The following is a 22318-nucleotide window of genomic DNA, read 5'->3' on the forward strand; positions in this document are numbered from 1 at the left end:
GAGTCGGCGACCTTCGGGGTCACCACAGCGGCCAAATCACGTTGGGACTCCCATCGACTTTCTATAAACTATACTACAGGAGGAAAATATATCTGCTTTAAATAGCATGTGAGGGGTCTAACTAGGGGTTTGTCATGATTCTGAATCCATTGCAAGCATTCGTTTTGCACAACTAAAAAACATAAATTCCTATTGGCCAGGCCTGATTTCAGAGGATAAATTGTAGTTTGAGCTTCATTATACAGCACTTGTCAAACCTTAGTGGTCCTACCCAACCTCAGGATATACATTTCTCAATATTAAGTGCAGGGAGACCATAACCAACACAGTTGTGTTAGCTGCATTGTATTGACATATTCTGCCATACAGACATCAGAAGACAGGTCTGTAAAACCTTGTGATACACACAAAACACACCTTTTGGAGAAAGGGGACAGAGGGGGGGTAGATGCTCTGGCAGAACTGCAGCATCTCGTCTCTGAACTGCAGGTAGGACATCTGCTCCAGGACTTTATGGGTTTTCTTCTTGTCATTGGCCAGAGCGGTCAATATGGTTTTCTGCACACAATACACATACAACACATCCTTCTGTCTTCAAGATAAATAAACTATTCCTGAAACTCTGAAATTAACAAAACAAATGAGGGACATAATGCTAAATATCTAATTTATCACATTTTGTTGTGCATTTTGTTTTAAATAACAAGAACAAACGGTAGTGAATGTAAAATGATTGGATTAAAACCCTTGGTTTCTTACCTTGCCAGCCATTTGTTTGGGGAAGTGTTTTTGCAGCGCGGCCTTTGCCTCGTCAAACCTCCTGTTCTTAATGAAAACCACCACCATCTGAGAAACACACAGCAACACAACTCTCAACAGCAAAACTAAACATGGCCCCCCCCGGGCGCTCGGGTGGCACAGTGGTAAAGTACCTGCCCACCGCCATGAAGGCGGTGGGTTCAAATCCACTGTGGTGACTCCGGCTTTGTCGAGTGTCTATACGCACAGGCACGTGCACACATAGACATTAAAGGGGGCTTGAGCCCCTGTCCTTTTAGCCATCTGTAAAAACTGCCCTTTCCAGACCATGAATGTAGTTTTTACTATGGTGAAAGAAATGCAAAAAATGCTGGACAACAAGATTATGTGTGCAATTCTAAACGTACCATTTCTCTGACCGATGTGTGCAATGTCTCAAAGTCCTGCTGCCCAACGTTGTATTCTGTGGCCATTATTTTCAGCAACTCCATCGCCGACTCCAGAGGAACGATGCACTCGTCTGCTTCAAACGACACGTCTGCGGGCGGGAAGACCAATGATGCAGTTAGCAAATAAGGCACCGGTAACAATGCTATGGTTTAAGGTTCACGGCCTGGCACTGAAAGGGGCCTTGTTGTATAGAACAGGAGTCGTCTGTCTCTGTATATCTTGTAGGGATGGCCAAATGGAGAATTTTTCTTAATCGATAACCGCAAGGCCTTATCGGTTAATAAACCGTTAACCATTAAGGAAATGCGTTCAAAAATGCGCTATTTCAGCGATTTAAAAAAGGAAAATACACCCGTTTTTCCCCATAAAAAAAGTGCCATATTTACACATTAAAAACAATAAAACTAAGAGGGGGCCTGGCCCCTGCCCTTTTATCCGTCTGTAAAAAAACATCGGCTAAACGTGATGTCCATTTCATTCATATTCTTCTCTCTCGCCTGTGTTTTGTGTGTGCTGATGCAGCGATCATTGCGACTCTGAGCTTTGTGTTATTTTCGCATAGCCTACTCTGTAACCAAGACGACTTTAGCGTTCCATACGTCATGTAACATTAGAAAGTTGTGTTTTAAGCTCTTCTTAAACGGGATTCAATGTCTGTTTTGGAAAATCCAATCGGAGCATTTGTTTCCTGATGAACAAGTCAGAGTGCCGTGTACGATTCCAAATCAAGCGTGAAGCGTCGCAGACTCGCAGTTGCATGCATGCATGGATGTTACACAGACATTGGTGTCCAGAAATGTGTGTCCGCATCGCGTATAGTTGCATGGTTGATGACTTGATGTTGCATAGACATTGGTGTACGGGGCTTTTGGTGCGACACATGGGTTGCTTTTCTTTTTTTTCTTTTTTTATCGTCACCATTAACCGTTAGTGCTTACCGGTAACCAATTTCTTATCGTGCTTACCGGTAACCAATTTCTTATCGGTTAAACGGTAACGGTTAACCGTTGGCCATCCCTAATATCTTGGCAGGGGTTGACACTAAGGTCTCAGAGGCACTTGCCCATCGGGCAAGTACAGGTCATGTTCTACTTGCCCGAAAAGTAAATCGTCCATTATAAAAGGATAGGTACGATTTTAATTACCGCTCAATTTTAACACTTATTTCTTTACTTTCTGGGGCTGTGCGATAAAATGTCATACCTCAATACCTCCAAATCCAAATACCAAATACTTTAGCTATGATTGAATATGTCTATGGTTTCACACTTGTTTTATCTATCTATAAATGCGACAAATCTCTGTCTGTTTGTTTGTTTGTTTGTTTGTTTGTAATCCGCGTATCTCGAGAACCGTTCGTCCCACCGGCTTCAGATTCGGCACGCGCGTTCCCCGCTGCGGCGCGGAGTGCAGTGCCGGGCCTCGGCCCGACTCGGCATGCGGTTTTCCCGAAGCGGCGCGAAACGTTCGGAATCTCCTTACGCGGAGCTGATTGTTAACATCAGGCTGTTCCTGAGGAAATCGGCACAATCGCTGACTCATTGTGACATCACTTCATAAAAGGCTCTGACATCACGTACGCCAGGAGTCAACAAAAAATCTCTGTGAATGTGTATGTATGTATGTGAATCTCGAGAACCGTTCTTCCCACCGGCACGCGCGTTCTCCAGATATGGGCATAAAATGAATCCCCGAATGCGGAGCTGATGTCTGACATCAGAGTTTTCCGCAACCGGTACTGTGTGTGCAGAGATCTCCATATATTGGGGTTTGCATTAAAGGGTGGGGACAAAGGCTAACAGAAGGCAAACAGATGGTCAAAACGGGTCCTATGACAACATGACAACAGGTATATTGGGGTTTGCATTAAAGGGTGGGGACAAAGGCTAACAGAAGGCAAACAGATGGTCAAAACGGGTCCTATGACAACAGGTATATTGGGTTTTGCATTAAAGGGTGGGGACAAAGGCTAACAGATGGTCAAAACGGGTCCTATGACAACAGGTATATTGGGGTTTGCATTAAAGGGTGGGGCAGGCATAAAATGGACGCAAATAGACAGATATCTCCATATATGGGCATATGGGCATAAAATGGACCCAGAACTATATCTGCAGTGATCTCCATATATGGACATAAAATGGACGCAGACAGACAGACAGATACAGATATCTCCATATATGGGCATAAATGGACACAGGCAAACAGATGGTCAAAACAGGTCCTATGACAACAGGTATAATGGGGTTTGCATTAAAGGGCGGGGCATTCATTCTCTATTTACATCGTTCCCGAGTTGGCCAGGTCGCCGACTAGACGCCGGGCGGCCCAGCTTCTAGTATTTTTAATTAGCAACAGTAAAAACAGCACATTATAGGTAAATAGTGCTCTTATTTTACGTTTTATTTACCTGCCGGGGGCAGGTGGGCAAGCCTTAGTGTCAATGCCTGCTTGGCTCTATTCCAATATAATAACTAAGCGAAGCGTGCTGTGTAAAGTATTTCACAGGTTCTGATTTTGTTTCCATAGTACGTAGCGTAGCGTTACGGCTCCGTTTTATATAAGGTTCTCTGAACCCGATTCGCCTTGCTCAAGAGGTAGCACTACTAACCCAAGTCTAGGTTCAAAATCTTTCAAAGAATCGTTTAAATAGTCGATGTACAAGCTCACAACGTGTCCTATGGCAATTGGCAATGCATTGAGTTTTTTGTATGCATATTTCTTTTTTATGACATCTCCCACTTCAGGGGTGGTTATCAAACATATAATTTTCCGAATGTCTGTCTGAGTGAGTGAGTGTCTGTCACAGCGTTTCTCCTGTGGCTGGAGCAATTGATCTGAAATCGCATCACCATTAGCATATGAACACACCTGACATAACTGTGAAGCCCGTTTGTCACTTTCACAAATCATATGCTGTATATTAGCATTTTTATGGTGTATCTATATCTATTCTGCATCTAGCATGAGGCATATCTATTCTGCATCTAGCATGAGGCAACATGTTTAACCAGCTCTGTATGTGTATGTGTGTGTGTGTGTGTGTGTGTGTGTGTGTGTGTGTGTGTGTGTGTGTGTGTGTGTGTGTGTGTGTGTGTGTGTAGGCGGGGGGGCGGTTATCTGGCCCTGTTACAGATGTTGTCCAAAGATCATGCAGATCAAATAAATCAAATAAATAATTAGATTCATTAACTGTTGCACCCCTACGGTGAACCACACAACTGTCCCCCCACCCCAAAGATACACACACAACCCTACAAGGTCATGGTCAACACAAATTAATGATTCAACACCTCACCAAGTTTGTCTCCGTCATTTATCCGGGACAGAAACTGCAGCACTCGTATTTTTGTGTTCATCACATCAGAACCTTCCATAGGCATGGACAGTACACCTGTCAAAGGAATGGACAATAATGTTGATCAACATGTGCCTCAACACAACGAGAAGGCCTTGAATGTTACCCTCACCCAACACCAAAACCCTGAAGATGACCTTAGTGAAGCCAAAGTCAAATATAAGTGGCTACAAGCTGAAAGTAGAATTATATTATCGTAATTATATTTATTACATTATATGAGAGCAGCACATTCTGAATCCCACCCTACTTGTTTATAATGCTTTAATTATCCAATAGGATGCCTTTTGCTGTTTAGAATGTAAAAAAAGTGGGTTTCAGCCAGGGGCATAGTTCTGCCGATTTAAAATGACTCCAATACGGAAGTAAAACTTCCTATGATTGGCCGCTAGTTGCGCTGTTTTCCCCCCCGGGGTCATTTGCGCTGCATAGAAACCAATGGCTTCGCTTTGTATTATCATATATTTTATACAGTCTATGGTTTCAGCTCAGTATTCCTGTTGGTGCCTGATGGAAGACTTGTGTTGCTTCAGCCAGGTAAACAAACCATATAGCATCAAAATCAGGTTAATGACTTTGAAAACCTATTTAGATAGATAGATAGATAGATACCTTTATTATCCCAAGGGAGAAATTTAGTATTTACATTGGCTATTTGAAAATTATGGGAAGTGGAAGGTGGGCTGTAGAACCAGGGATCACACGGATTAGTGATGTATGGCTGCAATTTAATATGTTGAAACTAGAGTTGCAATACCAATCATTGCCAGCCCATGCTGATTGTATTAAACAACATCAATCTCACCAACATTGCAGCTGTATTGAAAGCTTGAATTATCCTCTTTCTATCTGCAAGTGTTTGTTTCATAAAGATCCACCTTAGACATGTTACGAGCTACTTTCTGTCAAGAAATTCCATGCAGGGGATTCTGTTGGTAACTAAAACCATCTCCCCCCTGGAACTCTCACGAGGAAATCTCACCGCTGGGTTAGGAATACTCAACTACTCAACTACAAATACTCAACCAGAACGGCGGACCGAACGTTGTAGATTGATTGTTATTACGAAACATACATTAGCCACTTCCCCCCTCCCCAGTCATAGAGTTTAGAGTTTGAATGAGAATAATTTGCACACAGACGTGTGTGTGTGTGTGTGTGTGTGTGTGTGTGTGTGTGTGTGTGTGTGTGTGTGTGTGTGTATTAGTCAGAGACTCAACCTATTCAATACTAATTGGTGAGAATACCAAATTTCAGAGGCGAGATTTCCACCACTATTGGGTGATAATTCCCAGGCGACTTTTCTGCAGTCTAGGGTGAGTGCGATCGTCGGCGACTCTTCTGGTATTCATTCTGTTATTTGGAGTTTGGAAGCGCTCGTTTTCTATAACGTCCTGCTGTGACATTTGGAAGCGCTCGTTTTCTATAACGTCCTGCTGTGACATTTAGAAACAGGTGGTATGGACTGGAGGACCTTTGAGTGATTTGCAATGAGCGCTTCCAAACTCCAACACTTGGGAAAAATAACCACCTGCACGGAATCTTATTGACAGAAAGTAGACTACAGCTCATAACATGTCTACGGCGGATTGTTATCTTGGCAGATAGAAAGAGGATAATTCAAGCTTTATGTACAGCTGCAATGATGGAGTTTAACATCGTTTAATACAATCAGATAGGACCTTTCTGTTTGGAAGAAACAAACTAATTAGGGTCCTGCTTAACCTTCCTTTTCAGGCTCACCTCATCTCATCAGTCAAGCTTGGGGTGGCTCAGAGAGTAGATGACAGAATACAGCATCTTGCAATGGGCCTGGTGGTGTACAAGATACACTACACCACTAAGATACCCATGTACCTGACAAACTACTTTAAAACGTGAAAACTGAAAAGTGATGACTCATCACTAAACCTAAAGTTTTGCTGGGCCGTTTTTAGAACAAGGAATGTTTTTTGTGCAAAACAGATGCTTGCAATGGATTCAGAATCATGAAAAATCCATAGTTTGACCCCTCACATGCCACTTAAAGCATATCTTTGTTGTGTTTTATCCTGTCCACCAGTAGTGATGCAATTGTAGTCCTACAGCGGCCATATTTTGCGTCAGGAGAACTCAGGAACACAGGAGTTCTGATTGGAGTAGATCATTAGTTCTATGTCAAACAATTGAAACACCTGTGTTTGACCTAACCTCGCCTACCAGGCTTTCTCCCGGGAGAGAGCCTGGTGTTCGTTCACAACAGACCGTTTGGTTTCCGCCTAAAGCGCGGAAACCACTAGAAGAAGCGGCGTCGCTTTGATTTGGTTCCCACCGTTTGTTTCCCCAATCCCTTCCCTATTAAAATGCTCGAGTAGCCTAGTGTGGTCTTGCCGGTCGCTAAAAGTTGGACTAAAACATGCATATACCAAACTAATTTTTCAAAAGCAAAACTACTCCGCATCGAGGAGTTTATTAGGTAGGCCCTAAAAGTATGTCCTTGAGCGCAGGGGAATTATTTTGGGTTAAAACTGTTTCCGGTGGATAGTTCCGGCGAAATTGTAGTCCTTGAGTACTACAAAACATGACGTTTTGTGGTTTCCGCTCCAGACCGGTTACAAACCCGAAAAGTGAAGTGATCCCAGACTAGTTTGACCCAAAATATGGACGCTCTAGTCTAGGACTAGGCTACAATTGGCACCCTCTATAGCAGAGGTGTGCAACTTTGATGATGGCGAGGGCCACTATATTTCCACCTTCACTCCAGAGGGCCACATTACATATTGCTACGTCCTACTTTGTCATTCTAGTATCTCATACAAAAGAATAGCAGATCTCAAAACGCATCGCGCTGCGATGCGTTTTGAGCTTGTAGATCGGCTATTTTTGCTTCTTTTGAATTGGAATCCTGAATAATTTTTGGTTGTTTTTTAATTGGAATCCTGAAATGTACAATTTTTATCTAATTTCAAATGCATTTAGTTATATACTCATGTTAACTTTATGAACCAAATGCAAATACATTGGACATAAAAAAAAAATACATTTTAATACTACTATACTAGTCATTAAGCTACTAATATTGAATGACGGAATTAAAGCAGGTCATGTTTGGAATCGTAACAGCTGAAATCAGTAATATATCAGTATTCCGGTATTAACCTGAGGGCCGCTTTAACTGAAGGTGGGGGCCGCATGTGGCCCCCGGGCCGCCAGTTGCCCATGTATGCTCTATAGTTAATTTAATGGGACCCCAACTTTCAGCAGCTGTCAAGGATTCTCCAAGGGAAACAGAATTTCAGTCTTTGTGAGATGTGTTACTAGAATGAATGAATGAAACTATTTGTATAGCACCCTTCATACAAAAATGCAGCCCAGAGTGCTTCACACAACAAAATATAAAAAGCAAAACAGCAATAATTACAATACAGCAAAACAAAAGTAAATAAAACGTTAACACAGAAGATACTAGAGACATTTACTTATTCCAGTATTTGACACCATTTCTGAAGATATCCCCTGACTACTAGATTCTAGACATAAATTATAACTTCCAGCAGAGGTCGCTAATATTCGGACGTTGACATAAGGTCCGAATATTAGCGCCCTCTGCTGGAAGTTATAATTTATGGCTAACTAGATTCAGCCGCTAAAAAAATCTAGAGTTGCAATTTGCGACTAGCTTCCACCAGGTAAACAAACCCTAGCATTAGCATCAAAATCGGGTTAACCAATTATTATTATTTAACTATTTAAAAATGATGGGATGTGGAAGGTGGGGTGTTGTAGTATAACTCAGATATTGCCGAATCAGCTAGACTCAGAGACAAAAAATACGATGAAAAACGAAAGTGCTGCAAAAAGCTCAAGAAAAAATTCAACCATGACCTCAAAAAACACATTGAGCATCTTACTGCTCAATGCAAAAGACTTAGAAACCAGACAACCGCCCTAGTTAGATCCGCCAAAAAAAACTACATCGACGACAAAATCGATGAATACAAAAACAACCCACGAGACCTATGGAAGTTGCTTAACAACCAATTAGGCTTAAAATCAAAAACCATATGCCACAACATAAACATCAAAACGGACGCCGCTCTCATTTCTGACAAAGGTGAAGTGGCTACCCATTTTAACAAAACCTTTACCACCACAGCCCGTTCACTGGTCAAAAGACTGGTCGCCCCATCTGGGCGGTATGGTGAAGAATTTGTTAATACATTCTACAAAAAATTGGGCGTCAGTAAAGACAGCTTTAAACTTTCCACAGTGACAACTGATGAAGTGTTTAAAAAATTGAGCGCCCTACCTCAACACAAGGCCACTGGCCTTGATAAAATCCCAGCTAGATTTCTCAGAGATTCAGCCGCCACCATTGCTCCAATCATTACCCACATAATTAACCTCTCCATCGAACAGGGTCATGTCCCCCAGGACTTCAAACTAGCAAAAGTAACCCCCCTGCATAAAAAAGGTAGCAAACTAGACCCTGGAAACTACCGCCCCGTTTCCATTCTTAGCTCCATATCCAAAGTCATGGAGAAAATAGTCTACGAACAGATTGCAAGATATCTCGATGAGAATAATCTGATTTACGAGTTCCAATCTGGATTCAGAAAATCCCATTCCACTGACACATGCCTTCTCTATTTGACTGACCAAATCAAACGCGAAGCGGATCAGGGCAAGTATAGTGGCATGGTCATGATGGACCTCCAGAAGGCATTTGACACCGTGGATCATGCTATTCTGATTGAGAAACTAAAAGCCATCGGTCTTGACAGCGCAGCAGTGAGCTGGATGCAATCTTACCTGGTGGGGAGGGAACAGGTGGTGGAGATTAACGGTACCCTGTCCCCCCCCCTCCCAGTAAGCTGTGGAGTTCCCCAAGGTAGCATACTGGGACCTCTGTTGTTCCTAATATACGTGAACGACATGGCATCTGCTTGCGACTGCAACCTGTTCCTGTTCGCGGATGACTCGGCTCTCCTAGTCTCGGGCAAGGACCACTTGCAGGTTGAAAAGACACTTAACTCTGAACTGAGTAAGATCTGCACATGGCTTAACGACAACAAATTATCAATTCACCTGGGCAAAACCGAGTCCATCCTCTTTGGATCAAATCATAACCTCAAAAAGGTAGAGAACTTCACAATCAAAGTGGGTGACAAGGTCATAACACGAAAAAACGAAATCTCCTACTTAGGATGTATCCTTGAAGCTAATCTTTCCAGCGAAAAGATGACTTCAAAAGTAATACAAAAAATCAACCAACGAACTCGTTTCCTACAGAGGATCGCCCCAATGGTCAACTTCAACACACTGAAGACCATAGCTGGTGCAATAATCCAGCCCCTCTTTGACTATGGAGTCCACGTATGGTATCGTGACGCCCCACAAGCCCTAAAAACTAAACTCCAAACAGCCCAAAATAAACTAATTAGGGTCCTGCTTAACCTTCCCAATCAGACTCACCTCACCGCTACTCACCAGTTAAGAGTGGGGTGGCTCAGAGTAGATGACAGAGTACAGCAACTTGCAATGGGCCTGGTGTACAAGATACACTACACCACTATGATACCCAAGTACCTGTCAAAATACTTTAAAAACGTTAAGGATGTCCATAATTACAACACCAGAGGCAGTGCCACAGATCACGTTCAACCCAGAGTCAACTCAAAGAAAGGGTCGAACTCGTTCTTCTGCTACACCACAAAAATGTGGAATGCCTTACCGAAGGCCATAAAGGAGTGTGGATCACTAGCATCCTTTAAAATTGCCCTAAAAAACCACTTACAGGCAGCAGCCGTTCACAACTGGTAAAAACCTAGCCCAACCCTACCCTCCCTGCCCCTTCCTTGTATATACTGTACATACTGATTGTTTAGACTTACTGTTACCTGCCCCTTCCTTGTATATATTGTATATACTGTACTTACTGATTGTATAGACCTACTGTTTTCTTTTTTTCTTTACATATCTACTGCATAGTACTGTGTTCTATTTGTCTGTCATTCAATGTTATATGAGATACTTTAATGGTTTCCTGTTGAAATAAGCTTAGTCTTTTCATGGATCTCCTTTTAGTAGACCTTGTACCAGTGAACTGTACCGTCATGAATCTGTACATTTTCCTATGCAAACTTCTAATAAAGCCTTCAATCAATCAATCAAAGAGCCTGGTGGTGTGGCGAGTGGCGACTACAGCAGGACCACGATGGAAAGTCCACAGCACTTTGCTATCCTTTTAGCCTAGATAGTCTTGTACTGTACATCAATGCCGTTCACATTTCAGACTAATAAAGTACGGTATTTATTCAATCGATCAAGCTGGCGAGTAAGGCTGCAGGGACCAGAGCGTCGACTAGAGCTAGGCTGCAGCTAACAGCTGCTAGGACAAAAACAAACCAACAACAGGCTGAAACATTCGCTAAACTCACCTTCAAGTACATCTCTGATGGTGCAGAATGTGTCGTATTCGTTCTCCTTAAATGCCTGTACCGCCAAATGGAAATAATAGTCCAGCAGCCAGCGGTTGACGATTACTAGACATTCTTCATTGGTACTATTTACTACAGTTGGATTTGCCGCCGCCATATTTACCAACACTAATAACCCCGCGTCACAGGCTTTATGCGAAGACAGGAGGAAGTGACGTCACTGACTGTCGTCAACTCCGACGCAGTATGCGCAGGACGCATGTTTGTGTTGCAGACTCCAAAATAAAAGTTCACGCTAGCGAATGTAGTTCAGAACCATTTAGATCCCTCGTTCCCAAACACTGGGTCGAGACCCATTTGTGGGTCACGGTCCGGACACATTTTTATGGGTCCCTTATTTATTTATTTTTTGTTTTATGGGTCCCTAAATTTCTTTTTAGATATTATTATTTTAAAACATTTTCAAAAAACATACACCAAAAAGATTTTTCGTGAATAAAAATAAAAAAAGTATAATGTTCATTAAATAAATAATAAATAAAATAATAATCTAAGAAATGCCATGAATCAGAAAACAAATGTTTAAGAAACAAAGTACAAGTAGCCTATAGTGAGAATACAGTAACTGCCGTTAAAAAAAAGATTCAATTTCTGCATGGTATAGCCTACGAACCAAACAGTAGGCCTATACCATGCTAAAAACCCTCTTGGAAACGTGCCTTTACAGGAGCTCAGAAGTAGTCTGGGATCACTTCACTTTTCGGGTTTGTAACCGGTCTGGAGCGGAAACCACAAAACGTCATGTTGTAGTACTCAAAGGACTACAATTTGGCCGGAACTATCCACCGGAAACAGTTTTAACCCAAAATAATTAGGGTTAAGGTCATGTGAAGCTTAGTGGCGAAAAAAGAACTTCTGGGAACTCAGATTGTGTGAAGCTTGACCAATCCTCAAGCTTAAACCTCACCAAACGTAGAGGAGTAGTTCCAGACGGACAGACAGACATTTGGTCGATTAATAGTTTGCGCCCGCTCCGCCCGTTTTATAGTAAGATATTATGGTGTCACGTGAAACTTGACCAATCATGGAGACTGGCCCATTTATAGTCTGGTTGGCCGAAATGTCACGCGAAGCTCACCAATCATCAAGATTTTCGGACATATGCCCGACCGTTCATGCCCATCTGATTGACTACGGGCATAGACGGCCCATAGGCCTTTATATACTGTATATATGCCTCGATATTATGACGTCACCCTTTCCCCTCTCTGATTGGCTACGGCCCACGTAGCCTGTGATTGGCTATGGGCATAAACACAGACACACATATCCACAAGTTTCCGCGGGAGTTTACTGGAGACTATCAGGACCAAACTTCCGGGTTTAACAGCAGACATACAAGCTCACGTCGCGTCGCAGATGCAACCCGTTGTGAGCTTGTAAATCGGCGTCGGAACCTCGGTGCAGACGTTTGCGCAATGCACTATGGGGCGTAGGAAACTCGTGGATAGATTTCACTCATTTATGTATGGCCAGCATTACTTATGCGCCAGCAGAGCACGCCTTGTAATTAGTGTGGAGTGTGGACTATTGTTCTAGTCCAGAACAAACATAGCGTAAACATAGCCAATCAGGAAGCAGTAAAATTATTACGGTGAACATAGCCAATCAGGAAGCAGCAAAATTATTACGGTCAGCATAGCCAATCAGGAAGCAGCATTCTATAGAGTAAGTGATTGGTGTAGTTAGTGTAGTTGAGTTCTATGGGTGGTGACGTTCTGGCTATCCAGGCAATAAATATGCAACCACACTTGCAATTTCCAATTGCATCTTTTCTAGTTGCTGGACTATACTAGTTTTCTAGTTTATATCAGGCCACACTTGTTGATGGTGACGTCACCAAGAATGCTGGTCCCTCATTGGCTGTTGATGATGATGATTGTGACACCATCACCCAGTTGATAACGTCATGTCATGTGAAGCTCATCAATCCACCAATTAGCCCTATTCACACCCCGCCCACTCTGCAACTTCCTGGTGCTGAAGTGACGCTTTGAAGGGTAAACCCTGCTAAAAGCCCATAGAGTTAACAAAGAAATCGCAAATTTAATGCAATTTCCGAATAATAACGTATAGAATACGGCTAGCATGATCAAGAACACAAGATAGTAAAAGGCACAAAAGCATTATAATTTACTTTATATAGTTTCCCCTTCAGTTTCCCCTTCAAAGCTGACGTCGGCACCAGGAAGTTGCTGAGAAATTTGCTGAGTGGACGGGGCGTGAATAGGGTCGATCCTCAAGATTTTCGGACATATGCCCTTTTATACCCATCTGATTGGCTACGGGAATAGATGGCCCCTCTCGTGGCCCTTGATATTATGACATCACCCTTTGCCCCTCTCTGATTGGCCTATGGCTACGAGCATAAACTAATAATGGGGTGGTTCCCTAGTGGATGCACTTTATGTGACCAGCTTGTGACCCTCTGTCATGACTCATATGACGTATCTATGACGTATGACTCTGTCTATGACGTATGATATGTCTTCAATTATAAAATGTATTAAAGTTTAATAATTTCAAGTGGTTGTGACAAAGCCATAGTTTTGCTTGGCCCAGAGTTTATTTGCATAATTTGTAGCTCAATATGACGTGGCACTGAGGGTATATAACTGGTGACACCTTAAGCGCCGACATATAGTCATCCTCCATGATAGACCAGACATTTTTGCACATAAATAGCTATCTCAATGGAACGAGAAGATAAGCTGAACAGATTGGAGATTCCTCAGTCTTTCCTGAAATATGACAACCCTGTTTTGGTGAGCCAAAGGGCAGATAAAAAACCACTACAACGTTTTTCAGCGTTGCTGAAAGACGACATTACTGTTTCAGAGGGCCAAAGCCCAGATGACGCAATATTGAGTTCTTTCACCCTACAATGTATTTCTTCATCTACAAGGAGACGGGACAACAAATTGAGCGGCCGTGGGATCAAAAAGCAGACCACAGCGTGTCCTCGGTTTAAAAAGGCTTTGCTGAAGAATTACAATCCCTTTTTGATGACCCCGACAAGCACTGATACAATATCGACTGTATCGACAGAATCGACAACGGAACCTCCTGAATCCTTACTTCCCGAACCAGAAACTCCTGAATCAAGGGCAGCCTCTGCAGAGGTAACCAGACACAAAACCCAAGCCATGCTCAACGCCATCCTTCCACCTAGAAGATTTGAAATTGACGATGACCAGCTGTGGGAGCAGCAGGTGTCCAGCTCTCCACCTACGCGACTGGATCTGGTGAACCTGCAGGAAGGGCTGGACTCCAAGCTGGAGGAAAGCGCGGAGGTAAGCGACTCGTTCCGCCTAGCAGAGCTCCCTGCACGCTGGGATTTCTACTCGGAGTGCTTTGATGAGCTGATCAGACAGGTGGCTCTCGATTCTCCTAAGAGGGGCCAGCTGCTGGCACGAGTGAGAGAAGAGATCCGTCTGTCCATAGAATACTATCAGTTGCTGTCAGTTACTGGTGAGGAGTTTGGCATAAGGAAAGCCCTTCAGGCTGAGGATGATGACAAGTCTAGCCTGGAGGAAACGATCGCTGAGTTGGAGACACAGAAGGAAGAACTGAAGAGGAAGATGGAAGAGAAGGAAACAGAATTTCTCACTGTTACACTCAGTGGGAAGATGCAGCAGGATGAAAAATTCAAAGCGTACAAGGTGGAGAAAGACTTCCTGAAGAAAGTCAATAGCCAGCGCAGAAACCAGCTGGAGAGGGTCAGGCAACTGCGTGAAGCGCAGCTGGAGACGGCCAACCAACAGCGCAAAGCCCAGCTAGAGATGGCCAACCAGCAGCATGAAGCCCAGCAGCATGAAGCCAACCCGCAGGGCGACGAGCAGGCAAACCAGCCGGGTGATGAAAAGCTTGAGGCGGCCAAAGAGCAAGGTGATGGAGACAAGGTGGAAAGTGTCAAGCAGAGTGACGAAACCAAGCCCAAGAGTGACCCAGCAGGGTGAGGAGTGCATGTGTCAACCAGCCAGCAGGGTTGATCGGTCGACGGATCTCCAGGAACACAAAAAAACAGACACAAATACAGTTTTCATGCATTTATAGTAATAGTACATTGAACGGATGACATGTTCAATGAATTCTATAGAACCAATTTTTTTATTCTTTTCATTTTTTATTATTATTATTTAATGCCATGTGTAGGAGGCTAGCTGTCTTGGTCTGTCTGTGTGTGTCTGTTTGTCGAGCTAATCTCGCAAAATGCTGGACATCTTTGTCCCAAACATCTGACAGCTGAAGTCGTCCCAAACATTTGGAGTCATACGTTATAGATACTTTATAGACGACCGGCCACAAACACTCTGAGATCCACATTGGATCGTTCCAGCGTATGAGATCCCATGTGGATCTCCGGACCCACAAGGGATCTTATACACTGTGGAGCTCAGGATTTTTTTTAACAGTGTGGTCGCAGCCCAAGGTAGCACAGGGTATGTACAGTATATGTAGGTTATCTATCTTATCTCAGTTTTAGTGTCAGCAATATTGTGGCTTCTTCATCTGCACCAGAGTTTTCTTGAATCTGGCAGCTAAAGCAAACTCAAGTAAACCCTGCCTAAATATCAGTCAGAATGAGCATTATTGTCCCATCACAGGTTTACAGGGGTAGCCAATTGTTAGCACAAGCTCCATCATTTGTAGTTTTACAGGTAAGGAGAGAATAGAAAGTCCTCATCGATGTGTACACAGAGGAACTTGAAACTCACTCACCCTTTCTACTGCAACGCCGTGTTCTGTCTACCCATTGTCTGACCTCAATCCGGCCTATCACTGTTGCTTACTTAGGGAGGAGATGAGAGGGGAGAGGGGCTCCTGCATTGAGGGTCAGTCAGGTGTTAAGACTTGAGACGTGATGTTTCCCATTGTCACCACTCACCACTTTGCAGTGGTTCGTCAGGAAGTCCAGTATCCAGTCGCACATGCTTGGATGCAGGTCTAGGTCACTGAGCTTTGTGTCAAGCCTGGTTGGTACAATAGTGTTGAATGCTGAGCTGTAGTCAAACAGCATACATACATATTTGTCATTCAGTTTTATGTGATCAAGGTGGAGAGCCATGGCAAATGCATCGTCTGTGAATTTGCCATGGGTCCAGTTAGGCAGGTAGAAAATGAAGATCTCTCCAGCCAATCAGAGCAGAGTATAGGCGTGTGGATTTATATGAATAGGATTTTAATGTCATAGGTCATAGACTAGACTCAAGTCCAAGATCCACATCCACTGTTAGAGTCTGTTTAAACTTCTTTTCATACAAAAGAGATGATGTCACGATTCATCCAGGAATAAAGATATTCGCAGTGCAACCATTGGGTATTTTATATATTATATTTAATTTGCATAAATCCTTCATATTGCACATTTTTCTGTTCAACAAATTGGTGTTCGTCCATACAATAAGCTATTTGTCACTGACAAGCTCTTCTCAGTTAATCCTAAATGTTTTTTCCAAGAGTCCATTTCTTAAGATAATTTGCGCATTTTAGTGGAAATAATGATATAATAAATAAATAAATAAATATAAATAAATAAATGTAGTGACTATTTAACTGTAAGTAGACCAAGTGGGTGGTTAATATCTTTACTTTTACTGTGCTCAAGACAGTTCTTTCTAGATCAATTCACACATGTTTTTTTTAATGGTGCTAGCCACTCCACTACGTGACATTGTGTTTATGTCCATGTGGGGAGAATAAGTATTTGATACACTGCCGATTTAGCAATTTTCCCACTTCCCACAGAATGGAGAAAATTGCAGAATGGAGAGGTCTGAAACTTTCCCTTTTTTGATTGGACAATATAATCATTAGCTGTTATCCTCACCATTATGTATTTATTTATTTATTTATTATTATTCCAACCCTCTGTGACATTTTAGCATTCTATTTCATGTGTTAGTTTAGATTCTTAGATTTGTTTTCTTCGTGTTCATACTTTACCTGATAAAATAGTTTCAAATGTACAGAATGTTATTTTGATAGACAGTATGTTGTTTGTATGTGCTAGGTTAATTGTTTACCTGGTAGCCTATCCTAGCCACTTTGAGGCCCACCATGGTTATCCCTGCACTCTGTTTGTGTGATTCTACCTGTTGACTATAGTTCAATAAACACTTGTAAGCCACTCTGGGTGACTACTAAATCTCGCCAGGTGAATCCACTCTCTGACATTTCTGCCTGGACATGTCTCCATCTTGTTTCCTTTTCACTTGGGGTCCGTTTCAGAGCTTGTCGGGTGATGTTTGTGGCAGGTTTTCTGAGGATCTGACCAAACTCCACTTTCTCTTTCCAATTTGTACGTCAACTAAATCCTGGCTTGTTCTTTATTTCCACAGGTCCGCATAGCTTGTCTCTCCACCAGATGTTTAAAAAGTTCTCCGGAGGCAGCTACAGTACAGCCAGTGTGTTTTGTTGTTCTCCAAGTCTCATACACGTAACACGTACAGCATCACCTGTTTCACATTTGGAGTTGAATATATGTATTTGGTGTTATTGTCTCCACCAGCCGAAGGCTGAGGGAGAGTATGTTTTCCCCTCCGTCCGTCCGTCCGTCCGTCCGTCCGTGCGTCCGTGCGTGCGTCTGTGCGTCCTCGCAGTTTGTGAGCAGCTAATCTCAGTCACCGTTGGCCCGATCGCTGCCAAACTGAGCACACACACTCCCTGGATGCCAATCTAGAACCTCTGCCCCACATTTTTCAAATCAGCCTCATGGTGGCGCTATAACAGGCTGATTTGTGTGGCCTGGTTGTTACCAGCTAATCTCCGGCGCCGTTGGCCCGATCGCTGCCAAACTGAGCACACACACTCCCTGGATGCTAATTCAGAACCTCTGCCCCACATTTTTTAAATCAGCCTCATGGTGGCGCTATAACAGGCCGATTTGTGTGGCCTGGTGGAGACCTGTGCTCGGAAGAGCACTGCTTCTAGTTTGAGATGTGTTTGAGCTCCAGATCTTCCTGAGCATGTTGAACACCACCGTAGCCTTGTTGATTCTGCTTCTGCTGATGCCGGCGGCATCCGGCGGTGTGGTGGTGTCTGCCTAGCTAGTAGTAAATGCTTCTACCTCCTCTATGGTAGTGCTATTCATGAGGATAGGGTACAAGCTTTCCTATATTGTCCTCAACGTTAGCAGGAGGAGAGTTGTTGAGGCAGTGTTCCTGTCTGGCTTGGATTATGGGGACATAATCTACAGACACGCAGCAGTACCACTCATCAATCAGATATCACGGGTGATAGTTATGGTACTCATAACTATAAATATCACCCATACCATTGTATTTTATACAACAGTGTTGGATGGTCCCTGGCAGAGAGAGACGAGAACTGCACTGTTATCTGTTCTTGTAAAGCCATACTTGGAGATTGTCCTATAGCTACATCTCATCATTTTTGGAAAGGGCCTCTCTGGACCCTATCACACACGATCAAGTACTGACAGTAGTTTCCTCACATTCAAGGTGCCCAAGGTCAACTCTGAACCTGGTAGATCTGTGGCCCTACCACATTATGGAATGACCTTCAGGTTGAAGTTAACAACTCTAGTACCCTTGAGTCATTGTAGAACCCTGGTGACCCAACAGGTCACCACAATTAGACTTTAGTGTTACTACTATGTTCAAGATGTTTGTATGGAATAATGTTAAATTCGTTTTCTTTTTGTTGTCTCCACCAGCCGAAGGCTGAGGGAGAGTATGTTTTCCCCTCCCTCCGTCCGTCCGTCCGTCCGTGCGTGCGTCCGTCCGTCCGTCCGTGCGTGCGTCCGTCCGTGCGTCCTCGCAGTTTGTGAGCAGCTAATCTCAGTCACCGTTGGCCCGATCGCTGCCAAACTGAGCACACACACTCCCTGGATGCCAATCTAGAACCTCTGCCCCACATTTTTTAAATCAGCCTCATGGTGGCGCTATAACAGGCAGATTTGTGTGGCCTGGTTGTTACCAGCTAATCTCCGGCGCCGTTGGCCCGATCGCTGCCAAACTGAGCACACACACTCCCTGGATGCTAATTCAGAACCTCTGCCCCACATTTTTTAAATCAGCCTCATGGTGGCGCTATAACAGGCCGATTTGTGTGGCCTGGTGGAGACCTGTGCTCGGAAGAGCACTGCTTCTAGTTGTGTCTGAGTTTTGTGTCCTCCCTGTCTGTCTCTCCCTCCTATCACTCTGCAGGCTTGAAGTAATCAGTCACCTCATCTGCTCAGGAACCAATCACCCGCCTCTGCTGCTGATCAAGCCATTTTAGTCCAGTAATTTTAGGCCAAAATTAGGCTAAACCTAAAACAAATTGCAATAGTAGCAAACTCAACTGATTCTGTATCCTCATTATGTCCTTAGTGAGGGAAAAAAAGTCCCAAGGAATCCCATCGGGGCAAAGTTTTGAAAACAACCTACCTACCTTCACTTACTGACTACACTATAAAGGAAAAATGACTCCCAAAGAAATCTGCTTTAAGTGAGATGTGAGGGGTCAAACTAAATAGAGACTTAACACAACAGCCGCAAGCAGTGGGTGAGTGTAGCAGGTAAGGTCAAGTTTTGATCACCCCCTTCACAGAATTTCCTAACTAAAATTTAAAATTAAATTTGACTTAAAATAAAATAGTTGCTGTAATGGAAAAGCATATGTATGTATGGCAATTATGAGGACCGTTTGAGATGACAAATGTCTGATGATTTCAAAGGCATGACAATAACCATACAATCTTGTCTATTGGCAATATACTTATATGTATATACTTTATATAAAGAAATTCAGAACACAGAAAATGGTCAGCAACACAGCATGTTGATTTGAAAGTGGTCAGCATGTTGATATGATATATGCAATAACATTATTTTCTTCTCCAAGCCATCAAGACAATTCATTGAGCTCAACAATCACCATCACAGCATCTCACCTAATAATCACAGTTATGAGTTTTAGCCATGATTGTGGAGCCCCAAAAAAACACTTCTTGCCAAATGTCTGGTGTGAAAACAGACCAACGGAAGCGGGTGTCTGCTGTGCATTTGGTCACATTGTCTGGCAGAAACCTTGTATCTCCCCATTTCAACTTCTAATGTTATTTTTTCACTCAACGCCCTTCTTCGTCATACACGTGTCAATAACTCTACAGCAGGGGTCTTCAACGTTTTCAGGCCAAGGACCCCTTAGCTGAGAGAGAGATGAAGCAGGGACCCCCACAACCTTTTCAGAGATTCCATAGTGTCATTGTTTGACAGCACAATCATCAAGTGTATTTTGGATTCATGTCAATTTGTGTTTTCAGATACGTATTTAACCACTTGAAACGTCAATACTTAATAAACTTGACATTCTTTTTTCCCTCTACACCAAATCTCTTTGACGAAAATAGCCGATCTACAAGCTGCGAGGCGTTGTAGATCTGCTATTTTTGGCTAAAGTTCTCCGAATATTTCAGTATTTTCAGTTATTAAACCTTGTCTGTTAAAGAAAGGCAGCACTTTTTCATAGTACAAATACAGAGTGGTCAAAGGAGTTTTGCCGATGAAACGGCACTCGGAACGAGCCTAAAGGAGGTTATACTCTCATGCTTTCAACTATAAGCTCTTCCCTTCAATCCATTGCATCACAAGGTGGCTAAATGACAAAGTCAACCGTGTCTAATGTTTCATTTATACAGTGTCTGTGGCGCCTTAGCTTGAAGAGCTGTTCCTTTTCAACAAGTGACAGAAGTATAAATTAAGCGCAGAACTGGGTTCTCCCTAAATTTACATTTTGTTTTGACTAAAGGAGCTCTTCACCCATTTTCAACCTTATCTTCATATAACTGGTAGAATATATACAGTACATATTCACACATAACTAATGCTCATTATAAGATGCAACCATTTCTGTCTACTGTACTTGCTCTGCGACAGACAGTTCAGAAACCTTACTCTGATGACATCATCGGTTTCCTGTCGATGGCGTCATTAGGGGTATAATTTCAAACAAGACTGAATTGTCCACAGCCTGAGACACAGAAATTGTCTTATAATGAGCATTAGTGAAGACCAATTATATGATGGGTGAAGCGGTTCTTTAAGATTTCAATTCCGATTTATCCAATTGCTAGGAAATCATATAGCCTACAAGAATTGATGTCAACGGATGAGCATCTATAACAGAGGCCCACAGATGAACAGATTAACATCTGCACTGCACTTTTAATCAATCGCATTCTGTGTCCAGTGGAACATGCACGATTAAAAAAGGCACAAAAGAAAGGAGAACAAAATTCAAACTCAATAACACTCTGCCTTTTTAGCAGACTTTGAATTCCTAAACCGAATTCCTCGAGATCAAAGCCCCTAATAGCTATGGAAACACAGGAGGTGGATTAAACTGGACAAACCAATGAGATCAGAGAAGAGTCTGTATGTTTAATCAAGTACTAAGCATACAGTATGAAGGGTTGGCCAATATATCAATGTAATATTGATATAGTGATATTAGACCAGCTATTGTCTGTGATTTTGGATATCATAATCATGATATGGCATAAGAGTTGTCTTTTCCCTGGTTATAATCACTTAAAAAATCCTCAAGGACCCAGGCCAAATATGTTGTGAATTGCACTTTGATTTAAATGTTTTACAGTGTAATTAAGCTTTCTTGACATTCACGCTGTTCCATTCTCAAACATTTGTAGATATGCATGTATGTGTGTGTGTGTGTGTGTGTGTGTGTGTGTGTGTGTGTGTGTGTGTGTGTGTGTGTGTGTGTGTGTGTGAGAGAGAATAATATACTGTATGTATATATATATATATATTAGGGGGAAATCATTATCAAAATGAACATTACAATGTGCAGTAAGATCAGTTCCAGTGATGTTAACAGTAAATGATAACCAAGTATTCTGGCACCAATAGCATCAACAATGGTCACCGACATGACAAATAAAACAATACAACACATTACCCGGCATCCCTGTGCTCAAATGCTCACCTGTAACGGCTGTTAAAATACAAAATGTGGAGAAAAAATAAATAACATGATAAAAGAACTAACAATGTGTGTTGCGTTGACGGAGGATGAGGGTTGCGTTGGTCCTTTACTACAACTGACAGCCTGAGTTATACTTAGGACAGCGATTCCCAACCTGTGATGATATTGCAAGCCAAATAACTGGCAAAAACACCAAGTTAGGAACTTAAAGTTAAAATAAACGTGCTCTGAAAATGCACACGGACCACCCATATGACCACTTAACACGGCAGGCTTCTTAAGTGGTCAGATGGGTGGGCCGCGAATGCTTTCAAGATGT

At 42.7% G+C, this 22318-nt stretch overlaps 1 protein-coding gene across 1 annotated transcript in view; it reads right to left on the reverse strand.

The window, feature by feature from the left end:
• The window catches only part of terfa (telomeric repeat binding factor a), a gene marked incomplete at both ends in the record, with an annotated part of 29723 nt that extends 18580 nt beyond the window's left edge, over nt 1-11143 (reverse strand). Inside the window, 5 exons of the mRNA XM_080730317.1 lie at nt 418-558; nt 760-846; nt 1167-1297; nt 4508-4603; nt 10987-11143. Of these exons, the coding sequence (XP_080586443.1) occupies nt 418-558; nt 760-846; nt 1167-1297; nt 4508-4603; nt 10987-11143 (612 nt within the window). The remainder of the gene's footprint in view (nt 1-417; nt 559-759; nt 847-1166; nt 1298-4507; nt 4604-10986) is intronic.
• Between the last annotated feature and the right edge of the window lie 11175 nt (nt 11144-22318).

This window comes from Nannobrachium achirus (assembly GCF_963921795.1).
Source record: "Nannobrachium achirus genome assembly, chromosome: 7".
NCBI classification, from domain to species: Eukaryota; Metazoa; Chordata; class Actinopteri; order Myctophiformes; family Myctophidae; genus Nannobrachium; species Nannobrachium achirus.